Source organism: Histomonas meleagridis, assembly GCF_020186115.1.
Source record: "Histomonas meleagridis strain 2922-C6/04-10x chromosome Unknown contig_111, whole genome shotgun sequence".
In the NCBI taxonomy this organism is placed as follows: Eukaryota; Parabasalia; order Tritrichomonadida; family Dientamoebidae; genus Histomonas; species Histomonas meleagridis.
In genome coordinates, this window is record NW_027150756.1 from 95,018 (window position 1) to 112,157 (window position 17,140).

Consider the following 17,140-nt stretch of genomic DNA (forward strand, 5'->3'; position numbering starts at 1 on the left):
ATCATCTTTCCCATGAAATAATATGATTCTTGTTTATTGATATTGTATATACATTTTTTAAAAATATCAATGATCTTTGGATAATGTGTATTTATATCTTCTTCTTTAGTTTGTATCAATTCCAAAAGATTAAAATGTATTTCATATGTATTCCTTTGTGATGAAAATACATAGTAAATTATATTACTAATAATAGAATTTAATGTATATGGCAAATCGAAATCAAATAAATTTATAATTTTTTCAACTGATAATTCAAGATTTTCTTTAGTTAAATCAATTATTATTTGTTCAAGTTCACAGAGTAATTCCATATATGTGTGATGATAAGTTGATTCCTCATTTTCCATTAATGAAGATTTCACTTCACATATCTTAAATTTGATCGTCTCTTCATTCAATTTTTAAGGCTAATCAAATGCCTGATATCCCTATATCAAAACTTCTATTAGAATTTTGTAGAAAAGATACTCAAGCACGTAACGGATCTTCAGAGCCTCCTGATCCGTTAGATCACAATGCCTTATATGAGTATTTATTGAATATTGCAGAAAATGATTTGGAACAATTATCAGAAAATTTCAACAGAATATCACATTATAAATATGTTGTCCCTGAGTTTTCTATTCTTCCAGATTTTGTTAAAGAAAAAATTAAAAAACTTACAGAAGAAAAATCATATTCCAAAAACTTTGAACAAAAAATGCAACCATTTATCAGAATTCTTTCACTATTAGAAGGCACAAATGCGCTTGATATTCTAGAAGTTGCTGTTAATTATGTTTTTCATAATATCAAGAAAAATAATCAATTTCCAATGTCTTTTATTCACATGTTTAGTGACACTGTTGTTGAAGATTTTTCCAAAGAAACATTTATAAGTGTAAAAGATTTCTTTTTTGATGCATTTGATACGCAACAAAGATCAGCAGCAATTGCAGTTTTTGCCAATTTATCAGCTGACTTTGAAAGAATTGATTCTAGCCTTGACAAGCAAATCAACAATTTAATTATTGATTCACTTTCTTCTGAAGAATATGATCTTCAATTCTCAGGATTACTTCTTCTTCAAAAATATTCTCGCAGATTCCGTTACGAGCCAGAAATAGCACCACCCACTGAAGATCTTCTTCAATTAGTACTTCCATTTTTCAATTCATCCGACCAATCATTATCAGAACAATGCACCAAAACCATCAAGTCTCTTATTAAGTTCGGCATATTTATCAGTCCTGAATCCATCCAATCCATTCTTGAACTTTTTAATCAAATATCTCAAGATTATTATCAACAATATTTCCAAATCATTCATCAACTTTTTTATCCATCCAACTCCGACGAAGAGTTTGACTTTGTTCCTGACCTCAAATACCTTCTTCCAGTTCGAGAATTTCTCATTGGGCAAATCACCGATGAAGATTCAACAGTATATTCAAAGAGTTATTGCATTGATTCCATCTCCGATCTATTTAGTATTCGCCCGACTTTTGTCCGTAAGTATTATCCCATGATTTTTGAGAAAGTTCAAAAGATCATCAAAACCAAAACTTATTCGGTATATTATCTCATAACACCATTTCTTATTGAAACGTATAAACATTTTCCGAAATACAAAACTGCAATTTCGAAATTAATAATATCTATTTGCGACATCTTTTCTAACGCTAAAAAGAATTACTCGACAAGCATTGATGTTTGTGTTGACATTTGTACATTAATCGGAATGGATGCGATTGAGTTTTTACCGACAGTTTCATCATTTGCTATTCATGCGATTGGTTCCAATAATGATAATGAATCAATCCGTGGTTGTTTTGCTTTTTTAGAGATGATACCAAAACTTAATGATAAAGTCTCTAATTTAGTCTTTGAGAAATGTTTCACGAAAGCAATGACAACGAAAGAAACAGGTTCATTAGTTGTCTATGTGCAATTAATGCAGAAACTGATTAAACATCATAACATTACATCTAAAAATAAAGACAAATTCAGCGAAACGATTTTATCAATGAAACATCCATTGATTGGTAAAGTTCCGCCATTTTCATTTCCATTGTTTGCGAAATATATTAATGTGTACGTCGCTAAATGCGAAAAGAATCTTCCGAAAATATTGTTGAATTATACAACTTGGTTAAATAAAACAAAACAATTTTCGGGATTGTTACTTAAGACAATTAACATCGCACTTAAACGAGATATTATCACTGATGAAGCTGTCGTTGACATAGGAAAATGTTGTTTAAACATATTAAAGTCTTCGAATCTTGATAAACTTAACTTCGTTAATGCAAACGCTTGTTTCGAATGTTTGCGAATTATTAACGAAACGAAAAATAAATTGTCACCGCCATTCGAACAAATCATTGAACAAGTCATTCGATTTGTGAATGAATTTAATGAGGAACAAATCGGAAGTGTTAAGATGCAAAGAATCGTCGAAACATTCCCCAAAATGTGCGACTTAATATTTGATGTATACGCAAAGAATGATGAAGCTGAAGTGGACGAAGAAGTTATGAACTTGTTAGTCGAGTTGTTGCCGTTCCCACCGGAAGTAAAATGTAATAAATATATTATCGACGAACTAATCGCAATCGTACAAAAGGAAAAATTCCAATTTGTAAAAGTGAAAATTTTAAGAGTTTTCGCAAATTTGATCGCAATAGAGAAGAAAGAATTGGAGGTCTTTATGCTCAAGGAAGAAATGATAAATAAAATGATCGACGTGTTGAGGAAAGAAGTGGAAAAGGATCAAAATATGTTCGCGAAAATAGTGAAACATATATTGAACCAAAAGGAAAAAGAAAAATTGGAAAAGTTATTAAAGTAAACAATTTTTAATGATGTTAATACTAAATAATTTTTAAATTTATTGAAATGATGGCCTTATTATCAAGAATTTTCACAAATTCAATCTTTTGAATATCCTCAAAACATAGTAAATAATATGAATGAAAAAAATTCTATTAATAAAATCACAGAATTTTTTATTGAAAAACGAAAACAAAAACGAAGATTAAATAAACAAAGAAATAGAAAAGCACCAATAGTAAATAAAATTAAAACAAATCGAAGAAATAATGTTTGAACACCTAGTAAAAAAGTTAAAATAATTGTTAATAAAAAAAAATTTTTTTAATATTTTTTTTTAAATATAATTTCATATTAATATAAAAAATAAATTAAAAAGGAAGCAGCACTATACGTTCCCAGGAAGTCTCCCAGCCTAGTACTAATATAGCCCGCGATTGCTTAATTTCCAGGTTCGAAATGGAGCTGGATGTATCCAATCGGGTATGGCCGCTTCAATAATAAAATTTATTATATATTCTTAAACATTTATTAATTTTATTATTTAATTATAAAGGTTTTGCAAAATTAAAAATTTCGTTCTTCTTTGACACTTTTGAATAAACCATACAAAATGTCGGACGACGGTTAAAAGTGACAGCATCAGAATTTTTCATATCTGACCATATAGCTATTCAAAATGTTTGAATGATTATTTAGAACCTCATTAATAATCACAATATATTATTTCTCATAAAATTTGTCCTAATTAATAATATTATAAATTTATAATATCTTTCATATCTTAATAAATTCTGACATACAATACAAATATCTTTTATTTGAAAACTCATTGAAAATCATTTTAACTTTATTTTTGACTTCAAAATTTTAACTCAAATATTAATACTCGAATTGTTATCATCGCTCAACAAACACATATGTTTTTCTAATGATTTTGTGTTTCTATTGCGGAATGAATCTCTTTTTTTTCTGACGAGCTTTTGTGGGGTACCCCATCCACCGTTAACCAAAATGAAGCCAAGCTTCAGAGCTTCAAAATTCATAAATTATTTTTCTGATATTGATGCACAACAAATACCACTTATCCCTGGAAATTGTAGACCATATGTTGGTATGTTTGTTAGTAGAAATTGTTTTGTTCATCATCAATCAGGAGATTGTATTTTTCATATAACAACAAACCAATTAACTATTATTAATGCTTATTCAGCTGAACAGATTTCATTCGCTTTTGATCAAAATTTACTTCCATTAATAACTCCAGATCCAGGTTCGTTATATCCTTCATGTTTTTTATGTACCACATCCGGCGTCATTTTCAGGGCCTCTGTTAATGGTGTATCTGATTTTCTTCCTTTAAAATTTATTCCTACATTTTTAACATATTCTAATTCTTGTTTATTTATCTCTGACTCAAAAGGATGTATTTATTGTTTTGAAGGACCAAACTTACGATGGATTGCAAACAAACCAGAAAATGCTTTGTCACGGCTATTTAACTTTTCATTTCTTACAAATAAGATCTTTTCCATTGCTGCTAATTCAAGCACTGTCTTTGCTATTGACAATCAAGCACAGCTATTTGAATTTGATGTCCAAACAGGCGAAAAGCTTCTTAGGAGCTCATTACTTGAAACTTCGATTGAATCATCAATATTAGTTTGTGATGAATCTCTTCTTTTCATAGTTTTAACTACAAAAGGCAAGTCAGTTCTTCAAGTTATTTCTTTAGAATCATCTTTTGATATAATTTATTCTTTTGCCAAACCAAATATCAAAGACATTGCCATCAATAATGAACTATTAGTTATCATTAATCAAACCGAAGTTACAATTCATAACAAATTTAATGGTGAGTTAATTAATTCTATTTGGACTTCATTTGATGATTATTTATATTACGGAGGTTCAAACACATCAACTCTTCCGACTTTTTTAATGTCATCTGACGGTTACAAGCGGTTAAACAATAACGTATCCCAGAGTCACTTTTTGCCTACGTATGTTACAATTGATTCACAAGATCATATATGGTTATCGACTCAATTATCCATATATTTAATTCGTCCAATGTTACCATATGAATCTGAAATCCTTACATGTAAATTTGATCATACCATTGAGTCTGATTTATTAATGGCGTCATTATCATTTGGTAAATTTGTATCACGTGAAGATTGGAAACATTTTGATGAAGAACTTAAACATGATAAAGAGCCATATCTTGTATCACATTCTATTTCATCTAAATATAAAGGCACAGACTTTCCATCGCATTTTCAACTTGATGAATCATTAATGCAAATCAACGAATTAATTAAATCGATTGAACTTAATAATGAAACCAAAGAAATCGAAACATATTCACAAAGTTTATTTTGGTATAGTTCATTATCACAAATTACATATTTATATTCATATTTAAGTCGATGTTTACAATTAGTTTTAAGCTTTTATACAATTGTTAATCGATCATCTATTTTTGCTACTAAAATCCGCAAACTTTCATCGATAATAAAGACGTATACACAATTAATAATATTAATAGAAAGTGACGCGATAACAAATTTACATATATTCGAAGATATAGAATTTAAATATTCGACATTTGTCACATATATTAAGTCACAAATTTCGATATTATTAAACTTTGAAGAAATATCGAACATATTATTATCGAATAATAAGCCTGAAGTATCATATAATTATTTGTTATTGTCACCACTGAAAACAATTCACTTTGGAATTTCATTAATATATTTACGAAGATATGAAGAAGCAATAAATTATTTCCTTCAGAACAATTTGATATTAAATTTAAATGATGTTCCAATACAAATCATTAAGACATTACGTATGAATCATCGTGATGATATCTTAATCAGGTTATCACAAATCGATTCCAATTCTAATCCAGCATTATTGTTTAAGTCATATTTAAATGTTCATGATTATGATTCAGCTTTTATGTGCATTCAAAAGACAAAAGATCGGAAACTTAAAATCGATTTTTTACGTTTATTCATTCAAATATTAATCAAAAACAAACAAAACAAAAAATTAATTTCTTATCCTTATGGAAAAATGACGAAATTATTTACAAATGAATTATCGAATTATTCGAAAGATTCATTATTGATATCAGCATTGTTTTATAATGAAATCGGAGATAAAAGTCAAAGCGCTCAAATGTTTTATTTATACGCAAGAACTTTATTACGTGATCCGACAATCGAAAACTTAAAGAAAGCAAATTCTTCATTAATATTCTGTTTGTCGATATATAAAAACTCCGAATTTGTTATTCACGATGTGAATACGAATCAAATTGTACCAATAAAAAAAATCAAAAAAATCCTTTTGAGAATTGAATGTTGTTTACTTACAAATGATCCAAAGAATGCAATACAATTGTCGAATTTGGAATTACTTAAGAAAATTATAAATTCCAAAAATTTGATTTTGAATTTTGTTTCTATATGTAAACAAAACGAATTAATCGAATTCGTATATTATCTCGTCGAAACTAAAAATGATTCGATCCTTGCGAAGATATTAAGTTACGATAAAAGAAAATGGAATTATTCGTTGCATTCGGCAGCTGTAATGCACATGCTGAAGTTGAGGATGACGCCGCCTTTGTGGATCATCGAAGAAATGAAGGAGAAATCGTTGAGGAAATTGGTGGTGTTGTGCAATACGTATATGAGAGGGGACATTTTGCATGAACTGTTCGTGGAAATGTGTCAAAATAATGAAAAAATTCCAAAATATTTGGTGCCATTGCTGAAACAAATTCAGTTACCAATGGAAGTAATAAGTCAACTGACTTAAAAATAAATATATTTAACTATGAATAAATAAATAAACAATAAAATGATTAAATTTTTTTCTGCGCATTAAATCAAATTAAGGAATGATCATTGTAATGCAAAGAAAGATATCCAACGATAGAACCAAATGAATGGAAAATCATCGGATTTATATTCAAAAACAGAAGTTTCACAATTGAAATAAAGCAGTCAATTGAAGCTAAAAAAAGTTTACAAGCAGAGAAAAACAGAAATAATAAATACTTTATATTTTATAAAATTCTAATAAGAATTTTGGTTAAATTCATTTTCTTTAAAATCTTTAGCAAATGGATCTTCTTCGATATTCGAAAGGTTCACAAAGTTCTCTAAGTTAATGTTATTGCCTGTATTTTCTTCATTTAAACTTTCGATTGTACTTTGATTCTTATTTCTAATACGAACGAGGACAATAACAAGAATCAAAACAACAACAACTACGACTACGCAAACGCATACAATGATAATAATCATTTTATTATTAACATTTTGATTATTATCGTTTTCAATTTGATTTAATATTGTATAAAAAGCGGAATAATAAGAAATATATGATGAATATTCAACAATTATATATTGATAATAAATATATAAAGTTTCAATATATTGATATGTAGAATTAATCATAGAAAGTGTAATTGTATTCGTAAAAGTTGTTTGATGTAAAATAGTTTGTGTAACTGATGGAGTTATAATTAATGTATGTGTAAATGAAGCACCAAATGGCATCGAAGGCGTAAAAATATTTGATTCAGTAAATGTATATGTTGTCCAATATTGATAACATTCATTAATTGATTTATGTTTTGATATATTTAATTCACCAAATGTTTCATTTTGATATAAATCAGATGTCATAACAATGTTTGTTGATATGTTATAAAATGCATTTGGATCGATATAATTCGGTGCACAATTTCCCAAAAAATAAATACATTTTAAATTGTTACATTGATAAAATGCATGTTGATTGATTGAAGTTACATTTTCTCCAATGATAACTGTGTCTAATGATAAACATAATGTAAATGCATAAGTTTCAATTGAAGTAACAGAATTAGGAATTGTAATATTTGGTAATGATGAACATAGAACAAATTGACCATAAAAAATTTTATTGATTCCTTCTTCAAGTATAACATTTCGTAAAGTGGAACAATTAATGAATACAAAATATCCAATTGAAGTAATTGATTTAGGAATCGTAATGCTCTCCAAAGATTGGCAATTTGAAAATACCATATCTTTCATCGTTTCTAAATTTTTACTAAGAGTAATTATTTTTAGTCCAGAAGATCGGAATGCACATTCACCTAATTCTTTGACTGTATCAGGAATTATAATATTTGTTAATGATGAACATTCATAAAAAACATAACTGTTAATTTTGTCAATGCCATTTCCAATTGTGGCTGAATTTAATCCATAGCATGAATAAAATGAATATATTCCAAGTGATGTAACTGAATCAGGTATCTCTATATTTTTCAAATTCGTTGAGTGGGAAAATGCATAATCGTCAATTGTTTTAACATTTTCTCCAATAGTAATTGTTTCTAATTTAGTACAATTATAAAATGCATAACTTTGAATTTTTGTAACAAAATTAGAAATTTTTATATTTATTAATGTTAAACATGAGTAAAATGAATAATCATCAATTATTGTAACTGTATTTGGTACCTCGAATATTTCATTAGAAATTGCACCTGGACAACATATGAGTGTTGATAAATTTTTATTATAAAGAACACCATTATTTTCAGAATATTTATCATTTTCATCGGGTACTTCTATAAATTGAAGACTTAGACAATTTGCAAATACTGATGTACCAATTGTTGTCACTGATTTAGGAATAACGATATTTTGTAATGATGAACAACTATGAAATGCTTTATCTCCTATAGTTGCAACATTTTCGCCAATTATAAAAGTTTTTAATTTCGAACATGCAAAAAATGTATTACCTTCAATTGATGTTATTAAATTTGGAACTACAAAATTTGTTAATGATGAACAATTATAAAATGCGGAATTTCCAATTGCTGTGAGAGAATCATGAATAGGAATGTTTTTTAATGACGTACATTCATAAAATGCATAACTTTCTATAGTTATTACATTTTCTCCAAAAATAACTGTTTCTAAATTCCTACAATATCTAAAACAGCCATCTTTAATAATTGTGACCAAATTTGGTATTTCAATCGTTGTGAAATAACATGAATAAAAAGCTTCAGTTCCAATCGATTTAACTGTATTCGGTAACGTAATAGATGTTAATGATATACATGATGAAAATGCGTAATCACTAATTGTAACTAAATTTTCACTAAATACAAATGATTTCAGATTTCCGCATGCACTGAATGCACGATCGAGAATTGTTTTTACATTATTTCCCATAGTTACTGATTCTAATTCAAAACAATATTGAAAAACTTCACTTTCAATTGAAGAAACTAAATTTGGAATTGTAATATTTTTTAAAGATTCACAACTATAAAATGCGCACGTTTCAATACTTGTAACTGAATCTGGGATTTTAATATAAACCAATGAATCATAATAATTAAATGAATATCTCCCAATTGTTTTAACTGTATCAGGTACTTCGAATGTTTGATTAGAAATTCCAACTGGAAAATAAATAATTTTGGTAATATTCTTATCATAAAGAATTCCTTTATTCCCATTAGAATAATAATTACTTTCATCTGATACATTAAAAAATTTCATGCTTTCACATCCATTAAATGCATTCGAATCAATAGAAGTAACTGATTTTGGAATTGTGATATTTTGTAATAACCTACATTGATAAAATGCAGAATATCCAATAGAATTTACATTTTCTCCAAGTGTAACTGTTTCTAACCTTGTGCATTGCGAAAATACTGAACTCCCAATTGAAGTAACAGTATCTCCAATTATAACTGTGGTCAATGGATTCCATTGGTAGAAAGCTTGCGATGGAATATCTTCAATGCCACTTATAATTATAAGATGAAAAGTTTCACTTTTGTATGCATTTCTTCCTAAATATTCTGTAGAATTATAAAGTGTAAGTGTTTTAGTTGAGGAATCAAATAATTCTAATGAAGGCATGAAAAATACAACAAATATAAGAAGAAGATATTCTTGTTTAATTTTTTCTTTTTTGTGAATATTCATAACTGCTTTTGCCACATTGAAGAAACACAAAACAATCATAGCATAAAAAAGTATTGATAAATTGTTTGCATTATGAAAATTATTTAAAATGTATTTGGAATTTTGATCTGAAAGCCATGTACAAAACATAGAGTCCTGATGGATTCGTGAAAAAATGTAGGCAGACAATAATGTTAAAAGAGTGTCCATGTAATAACTGTGTGAGTCGACCAGACGATTTTATTTCGAGCGAAGATTTTGAACGAGTAGATGACAACAACCGCAAAACGCATTCAAAACCTGATTTTTAATTGAAAATTTTCAGAGCACACTACCAAATAACCGTCTTGTTTTAAAAAACCGCCATAAAACGCTGTGAGCAATGAGAGCTCAGTTTGAGCTTACAGTGTTAAATGGTTTCCACATGGTGAGATACAGGATATTTGCAGAAGCTCTTTGTTCCATTTATTTTTTTCTTAAAAATTTATAATCTAAGATATCTTTCTTCCATTTTATAATTATACAAGTTCGTTTTTTAAGCAATTGATCAAAAACATAAATAAAACTAGCACACAAAAGAAATTCAGAGTTTTAAATCCAAAATCTTACTAAAAATCCAGATTTTGATCAATCTAAATTAAAAACAATTTTGCAAAATTTCTTAAGAATTCTATTGAGAACGATTCAAACCGATTTGCTGTTATTTCTAACGTTCACCCAACAAAGCGCTTTGTTGTGTGGCAAAAAAATCTATCGTATATGTCAAATTTTTCTATCGTGCTTAAATAGCCGGCCACTTAACAAAATGGAAGCTACAATTGGCGATCTCAAAGAACTTAAGAGAATTCTTGCCAATGGATCAACTCCTTATGTTGAATCCCTTATAAAAGATGAAATTTCAAAGCTTGAAAAAAAGTTTGTTGATGCTCCAAAAGAAGAATCAAGCCCAAAGCCAATTCCAACAACAACTACACACGCACCAAAGAAATCGTATGAAACTATTTCTTCTTATGCTTTCAGCGATTCAAATGATAAGGCAACAATCATTATCCGTCACATTCGTGGACTTGAACAAGCTGAAGTTGTTTTTGAACCAGCCGAACGTCAGTGTGTTATTTATGTACTTCGTGAAAAAATGAACATGTCAGATCTTAAGTTAACATTATCACCACTTTATAAAAAGATCATTCCAAGCGAATCCAAATATACAAAGCGTAATGAAACTCTTACAATTTCCCTTGCTAAAAAGAAGAAGACATCATGGATGAAACTTAAGAAATCTGCTATAGATATGAAGAAGCCAAAATCACCACAAAATGATCCTAAGGTCAAAGAAGATCCAAATGCAGCTTTAATGGATATGATGAAGAAGATGTACGATGAAGGTGATGATGAAATGAAGAGAACAATTTCTAAGGCAATGTGGGAAGCACAACATAAGAAACCAGAAGAAGAAAAGAAATAAACGAACATCTGCTTTTCATATGGAAATTTCCATACTCTTTGAATTTGGTCTATAATGAAGATATCTTTTTGCATTAAAATTCTGATACGTTAAAAGTATATTTTTGGTGTAGGATTTCCAATTGCTGTTTTTTGTGATTTTGAAATTTTTGAAATTGTATTTAATTTTTGAAGAGCAATTTAGTCGCACATTCTAGGTTATGTCACCAACAGAAGGTTACTTTATGATAGAATACACTCTATAAGATTATTGGCCTTTAGAAGCTGAAAAATTATAATTCACCACTTTTTAAAAAGTGTCATGACCAATGGAGAAAAAACCCGAAAAAAGCACTAGTGCTGTTCTTGAACAAAAATTAAAAGATCTACAAAATGATCTCGGTGATGAAGACGCCAGCTTTGTAGCAAATTTCGCAATGAATCTTCCATTTTCTGCAAATGTACCAAATGTGAATAATGACCCTATACGAGAAAGAGCTTTCCAAGAAGCAACGAAAGCAGGCGTTTTAGCTGCAAGAGAATATATGATAAAAAATAAAATAGAATTTGTCCAGCCAACAACAACTTATTTTCCTAAAGAAAGAATAAAGCAAACTCCAATTCCTAAAAAGTATGAAGGGAAAAAGCTTAGTCAGAAAAAGAATCAAAAAGTCCCTAATCAGATGGCAACAAAAAATCGTCAATAGATGTTTATGTAAATATATTAGTAAAACATGCTTCTTAATAGCTACTCATGAAGACCTTAGAAATGTATTTATTTTTTAAAATGAAAAAACGACAAATGTCTATATAAAAAATTATTCTCCAAATATACACAAATATTTACTATATATTCCAAATGCTTGAGATTTAGTAATCTACATATTAAATTTTATTTGATATTTTACTTAAATTCATCGATAACATTAAAAACGGTAACTTACATACATTATCATATTATTGTTCTACAGTGACTAGTGAGATGAATATAGAAAAAAATTAATGAATCCTTTGTTATGGAGCAAATTTTGAAAAACGAAAGATTAGTCATATTGGGGTTGTCCAAAATTGAATACATAAAAACGTTAACGAAAGAAATAAAACTGCCGCCATCTGCGGTTGTCCGCTTTACACCATTGAAAGTCACATCACCTGATTTCCACTTCATTTTAGTTTTCATGGCTGAAGACGAAGTTCAAACATTAGTTATCGATAATGGTTCCGGTATGTGCAAGGCCGGTTTCGCTGGTGATGAAGCACCACGCTCAGTTTTCCCATCAATTGTTGGTCGTCCAAAGTATGTCCAAACAATCGCTGGTGGTCAAAACAAGGATACATATGTTGGTGATGAAGCATGCGCTAAGGCAGGTATCCTCATCCTCAAGTACCCAATTGAACACGGTATCGTTACCAACTGGGACGATATGGAAAAGATCTGGCACCACACATTCTACAACGAATTACGTGTTGACCCAGCTGAACATCCCAGTTCTTCTTACAGAAGCCCCAATGAACCCAAAGGCCAACCGTGAAAAGATGATCCAACTCCAATTCGAAACATTCAACGTTCCAGCATTCTATGTTGGTATCCAAGCCGTTCTTTCCCTTTACTCATCAGGTCGTACAACCGGTATCGTTTTCGATGCAGGTGATGGTGTTTCCCACACAGTTCCAATCTACGAAGGCTACTCCCTTCCACACGCCATCATGCGTATCAACCTCGCCGGTCGTGATCTCACAGCCTACCTCCAAAAGATCCTCAACGAACGTGGTTACACCTTCACAACATCCGCCGAAAAGGAAATTGTTCGTGATATCAAGGAGAAGCACGCATATGTTGCTCTTGATTTCGACGAAGAAATGAACAAGGCCGCCACAACATCCGAATGCGACATCTCATACACACTTCCAGATGGCAACGTCATCACCATCGCCAACGAGCGCTTCAGGTGCCCAGAACTTCTTTTCAAGCCACACTTCAATGGCTTCGAATTCGAAGGTATTGACCAAACCCTCTTCAACTCCATCATGGCATGCGATATCGATGTCCGTAAGGATCTCTACGCTAACATTGTTCTCTCTGGTGGTACCACAATGTTCGAAGGTCTCCCAGAACGTATGGAGAAGGAAATGGTCCGCCTCGCACCACCAACAATGAAGATCAAAGTCGTCGCCCCACCAGAACGTAAGTACGCAGTTTGGATCGGTGGCTCCATCCTCGCCTCCCTTGCCACATTCCCACAAATGGTTATCACACGTGACGAATACAACGAAGCTGGTCCAGGAATTGTCCACCGCAAGTGCTTCTAAACAATTTTATTTCATTAACTTATCTTTTTACTTGAATTCACTCATAATATTTATCTCTTAATATTTCATTCTAATGAAGTTGAATCAGTTAATTGATCCAATCAGTTTTTCTTTTCCAGTTCGTTCTGATTAAGTTTGTTGACTGCACTTTGGAAACCCTCGAGCGCAATAATGTTAAGCCATAATTAAAATATCTTTTTTATGTCAAGTGGTTGTAAGAATTGTCGCCAAACAATTAAATTTAGTTAAACATTTGGAAAGACCTTTATCTTCTGGGTAATATGGATTAAACCAAATATTTTTTGACTTTTTCTGTGAATGTAATATTTTTTGTATGTAATATGATCGTTCTGATAGGACATATGAATTTTTTCCGTAGGGGCCCTACATCCCATGCGAACACCCTGCAAGAAACGCTTATGGGATTAGTGAAAGAGGCAACAGATGGTCAGTCTCCCCAACTAAATATTGAACCAACTATAAAAATTTTAGAATACACTGTATCCATAGAATCAAGTGCTGAAGTAATATATGCTATTACTGAATCAATTGACCAAGGTTCAGGACAATCTTTAACTGTTTTGAAATGTCTTAAAATAATTTACCTTTGTATGAAAACCTCGGAATCATTTTGCAAAGCATTAAAATCATTCACACCAGAGATCCAAACAATCACATTGATTACATTTGGCAACCCAAGGGATCCAAACAGAACGCTTGTTCACACAACAGCAACACAAATTTATCGATATCTTTTAAATCGTGGAAATTTACCTGATCCGAAAACTCTTTCCTTAGAAAACTTTAGAATACCAGACATAAGGCCAAAGCCTCAAGCATCCAAGCAGCCAAGTCAACAAGATGTTCATCCTCAAAATCGTCCTAATTTTGTTACAGCACAACAAAAACGAAAAGAAAACAATAACGATAATGAGTTTTCACCCAGACTTCCAGCAGCATTCGGTGGTGCGCCACGAGTTTCAGGCGGTCGAAAAATGGAAAGTCTTTTATCATTTGATGATGACGAAGATGAAGATGAAAATTCAGAGCAAAACGATGCATTTGATGCCGGATATGAGCGACCACACTTTCCAGCTGCATTTGGCGGAACTTCTACTCAAGATAAACAAAGTGATGAATTATTATTATCATTTGATGATGAAGAAGCAGACGTAATAAATGACAAAGATGACATGTCGAAACAACGTAATAAGCCATTTAGTGCCCAGACAGAACAAGAAAAGCGAAGAAAAGAATTTATGTTTTCATTTGAAGATGATACAAAAAGTGACGAAGATCATGCGCAATTTAAGAATGAAGATGATGATCAAAATGACCTCTCTCTTTTAGATGATTTTGAGCCAAATAATGAAAACACAGCAGGTTTTGAAAAAATTGATGATGGTGATACATTTGATCCATTCTCAAATATCCAAAATATCAAGAAACCTGATGAAAAACAAGTTGATACTAACAAAGAAAGCACTACCAAAAGCGCATCTAACGATGATGACTTAATTTTTGATCCTTTCGAAAATCTTTCGAAACAAAGTAATCCAACTCAAAACAAAGGCAAATTCTCTATTTCCTCACAGCCGAACGCAAGCGTAAGCTCAAAAGATGATATTTTCGATCCATTTGGCAGTTCACAAATGAAGAACGATGAAAAACCGTCGCATCAAAATTCGACAAAAATAAATTCGCGTTCATCACAAAGCGATGTTTTACTTGATATATTTGAAAACACAGATAATAAATCAGAGCCACAAAAGGTAGTTTCTACTTCATCTAAAAATGATGACTTTTTCAATCCTTTCGAAAACTTATCCAAACAAAAAACAGCAACGCCAACTAAAACAAGTCCTTTATCATCACATAATGATGACTTATTGGATTCGTTAGGAAGCAAACCTGTTTCAAGTTCTCACGCATCACAAAATAATGATACATTTGATCCATTCGGAAATATGTCAAAGCCAAATAATTCACCGAAAGCCAATTCTCGTTCATCGCAAAACGATTTACTTAATTCTATTGGTTCACAAGACAATAATACATTTGATCCATTCGGAAATATGTCAAAATTAAATAATACACAAAAAATAAATTCTCGTTCATCGCAAAATGACTTGTTTGGTTCATTCGATTCACAAAACAAAACAACAAATTCACAAAACAATGATACATTTGACCCATTCGCAAACATTTCAAAGCCAAATAATGCACCAAAAATAAATTCTTGTTCATCGCAAAACGATTTACTTAATTCTATTGGTTCACAAGGCAATGACACATTTGATCCGTTCGCAAATGTTTCAAAGCCAAGCAACGCAGCAAATTCACAAAACAATTTATTCGATCCATTCTCAAACACATCGACTAGTTCCCCAAGTAAACTTGCGCCAAAGGCCACTTCTCACTCATCGCAGTACAATGACACATTTGACCCATTCGCAAACGCTTCGAAGCCAAATAATGCACCGAAAATAAATTCGCGCTCATCGCATAACGATTTACTTGACTCATTTGATTCACTTAGCAAGGCCGCGCCCGCGAGTTCGCAGAGCAATGACACATTTGACCCATTCGCAAACATCGCAAAGCCAAATAATTCACCTAAAGTCAGTGCACAAGACAACGACACATTTGACCCATTCGCAAACATATCAAAGCCAAATAATGCACAAAACAAGTCAACAAGTTCAACTTCACAGCAGAACAATGACACATTTGACCCATTTGCAAACATCGCAAAGCCAAATAATACGCAAAGAATAAGTTCTCGTTCATCACAAAATGACTTTTTTGGTTCAATCGATTCGCAAAGCAAAACAAATGCGCATGACAACGATACATTTGACCCATTTGCAAACATATCAAAGCCAAATAATTCACCTAAAGTCAGTGCACAAGACAACGACACGTTTGACCCATTCGCTAATGTTTCACAGGGCAACAACAGCACTCAGAAAAGTAACTCCAATTTGGACGATTTAATAAATCTCTTTTAACTCAGTAAATGATTTTGAATTAAACTTTTTGTCACAGCAACAGTTTGCGCCAAATCACTGTAGCAGCGAAGTGAATCGTTGTGCTGCTGTTTGCTGTGGATGCGCCGCTCAGTCTGCAATTGAAATTGCATTTGATCTTTTCAAATTAACAACTTTTGTTTGTTCCGTCTTTACGAAAGAAGCTTCCCAAATGATAAAAGATATATTTTTGCGTCTTAATGTTTTTATGTCTAATATTTTCCTTTGCAAAACGATTTTGTTTTGGTTTAATTTTAATTTCAAAAGATTACATCAATAACCGCAATAACGATTGTGCAATTGCACAAATTTTGAGAAGCCGAAGAGTACGTTAATACACGTTTATTGTTTTCTGACGGTTTTGTTTGCTTCTATTTTGACAGTGTCTGTTTGAAGTTGGGCCATTTTCATCGAAGTAGAAGTGACTGAGTACGTTCGACAGAGTGATGAGAATTGTGTGAGAACCTCTCTGAAGTTTGATGCATAATTAAACACTCTGACTAACAGAGAACATCGCTAACACCAGATTTTAGA

At 31.1% G+C, this 17,140-nt stretch overlaps 4 protein-coding genes across 4 annotated transcripts; all 4 read left to right on the forward strand.

Annotated features, from left to right (window-relative positions):
- Positions 1-418: 418 nt before the first annotated feature.
- GO595_000773 (uncharacterized protein) lies at positions 419-2,833 on the forward strand (the record flags this gene model as incomplete). Its single annotated transcript, XM_067921236.1, has 1 exon — positions 419-2,833. One exon carries the CDS (start codon positions 419-421, stop codon positions 2,831-2,833), a length of 2,415 nt encoding a protein of 804 aa, XP_067779029.1.
- Positions 2,834-10,629: 7,796 nt separating this feature from the next.
- Positions 10,630-11,289, forward strand: GO595_000774 (calcyclin-binding protein-like; the record flags this gene model as incomplete). Its single annotated transcript, XM_067921247.1, has 1 exon — positions 10,630-11,289. The coding sequence occupies one exon, from the start codon at positions 10,630-10,632 to the stop codon at positions 11,287-11,289; it is 660 nt and encodes a 219-aa protein (XP_067779030.1).
- Positions 11,290-12,445: 1,156 nt separating this feature from the next.
- On the forward strand, positions 12,446-13,577 carry GO595_000775 (actin; the record flags this gene model as incomplete). Its single annotated transcript, XM_067921258.1, has 2 exons — positions 12,446-12,668; positions 12,757-13,577. The coding sequence occupies 2 exons, from the start codon at positions 12,446-12,448 to the stop codon at positions 13,575-13,577; spliced, it is 1,044 nt and encodes a 347-aa protein (XP_067779031.1).
- A 362-nt stretch (positions 13,578-13,939) lies between these two features.
- Positions 13,940-16,588, forward strand: GO595_000776 (ATPase, AAA family protein; the record flags this gene model as incomplete). The annotated part of the gene is made up of 1 exon (XM_067921269.1): positions 13,940-16,588. One exon carries the CDS (start codon positions 13,940-13,942, stop codon positions 16,586-16,588), a length of 2,649 nt encoding a protein of 882 aa, XP_067779032.1.
- Between the last annotated feature and the right edge of the window lie 552 nt (positions 16,589-17,140).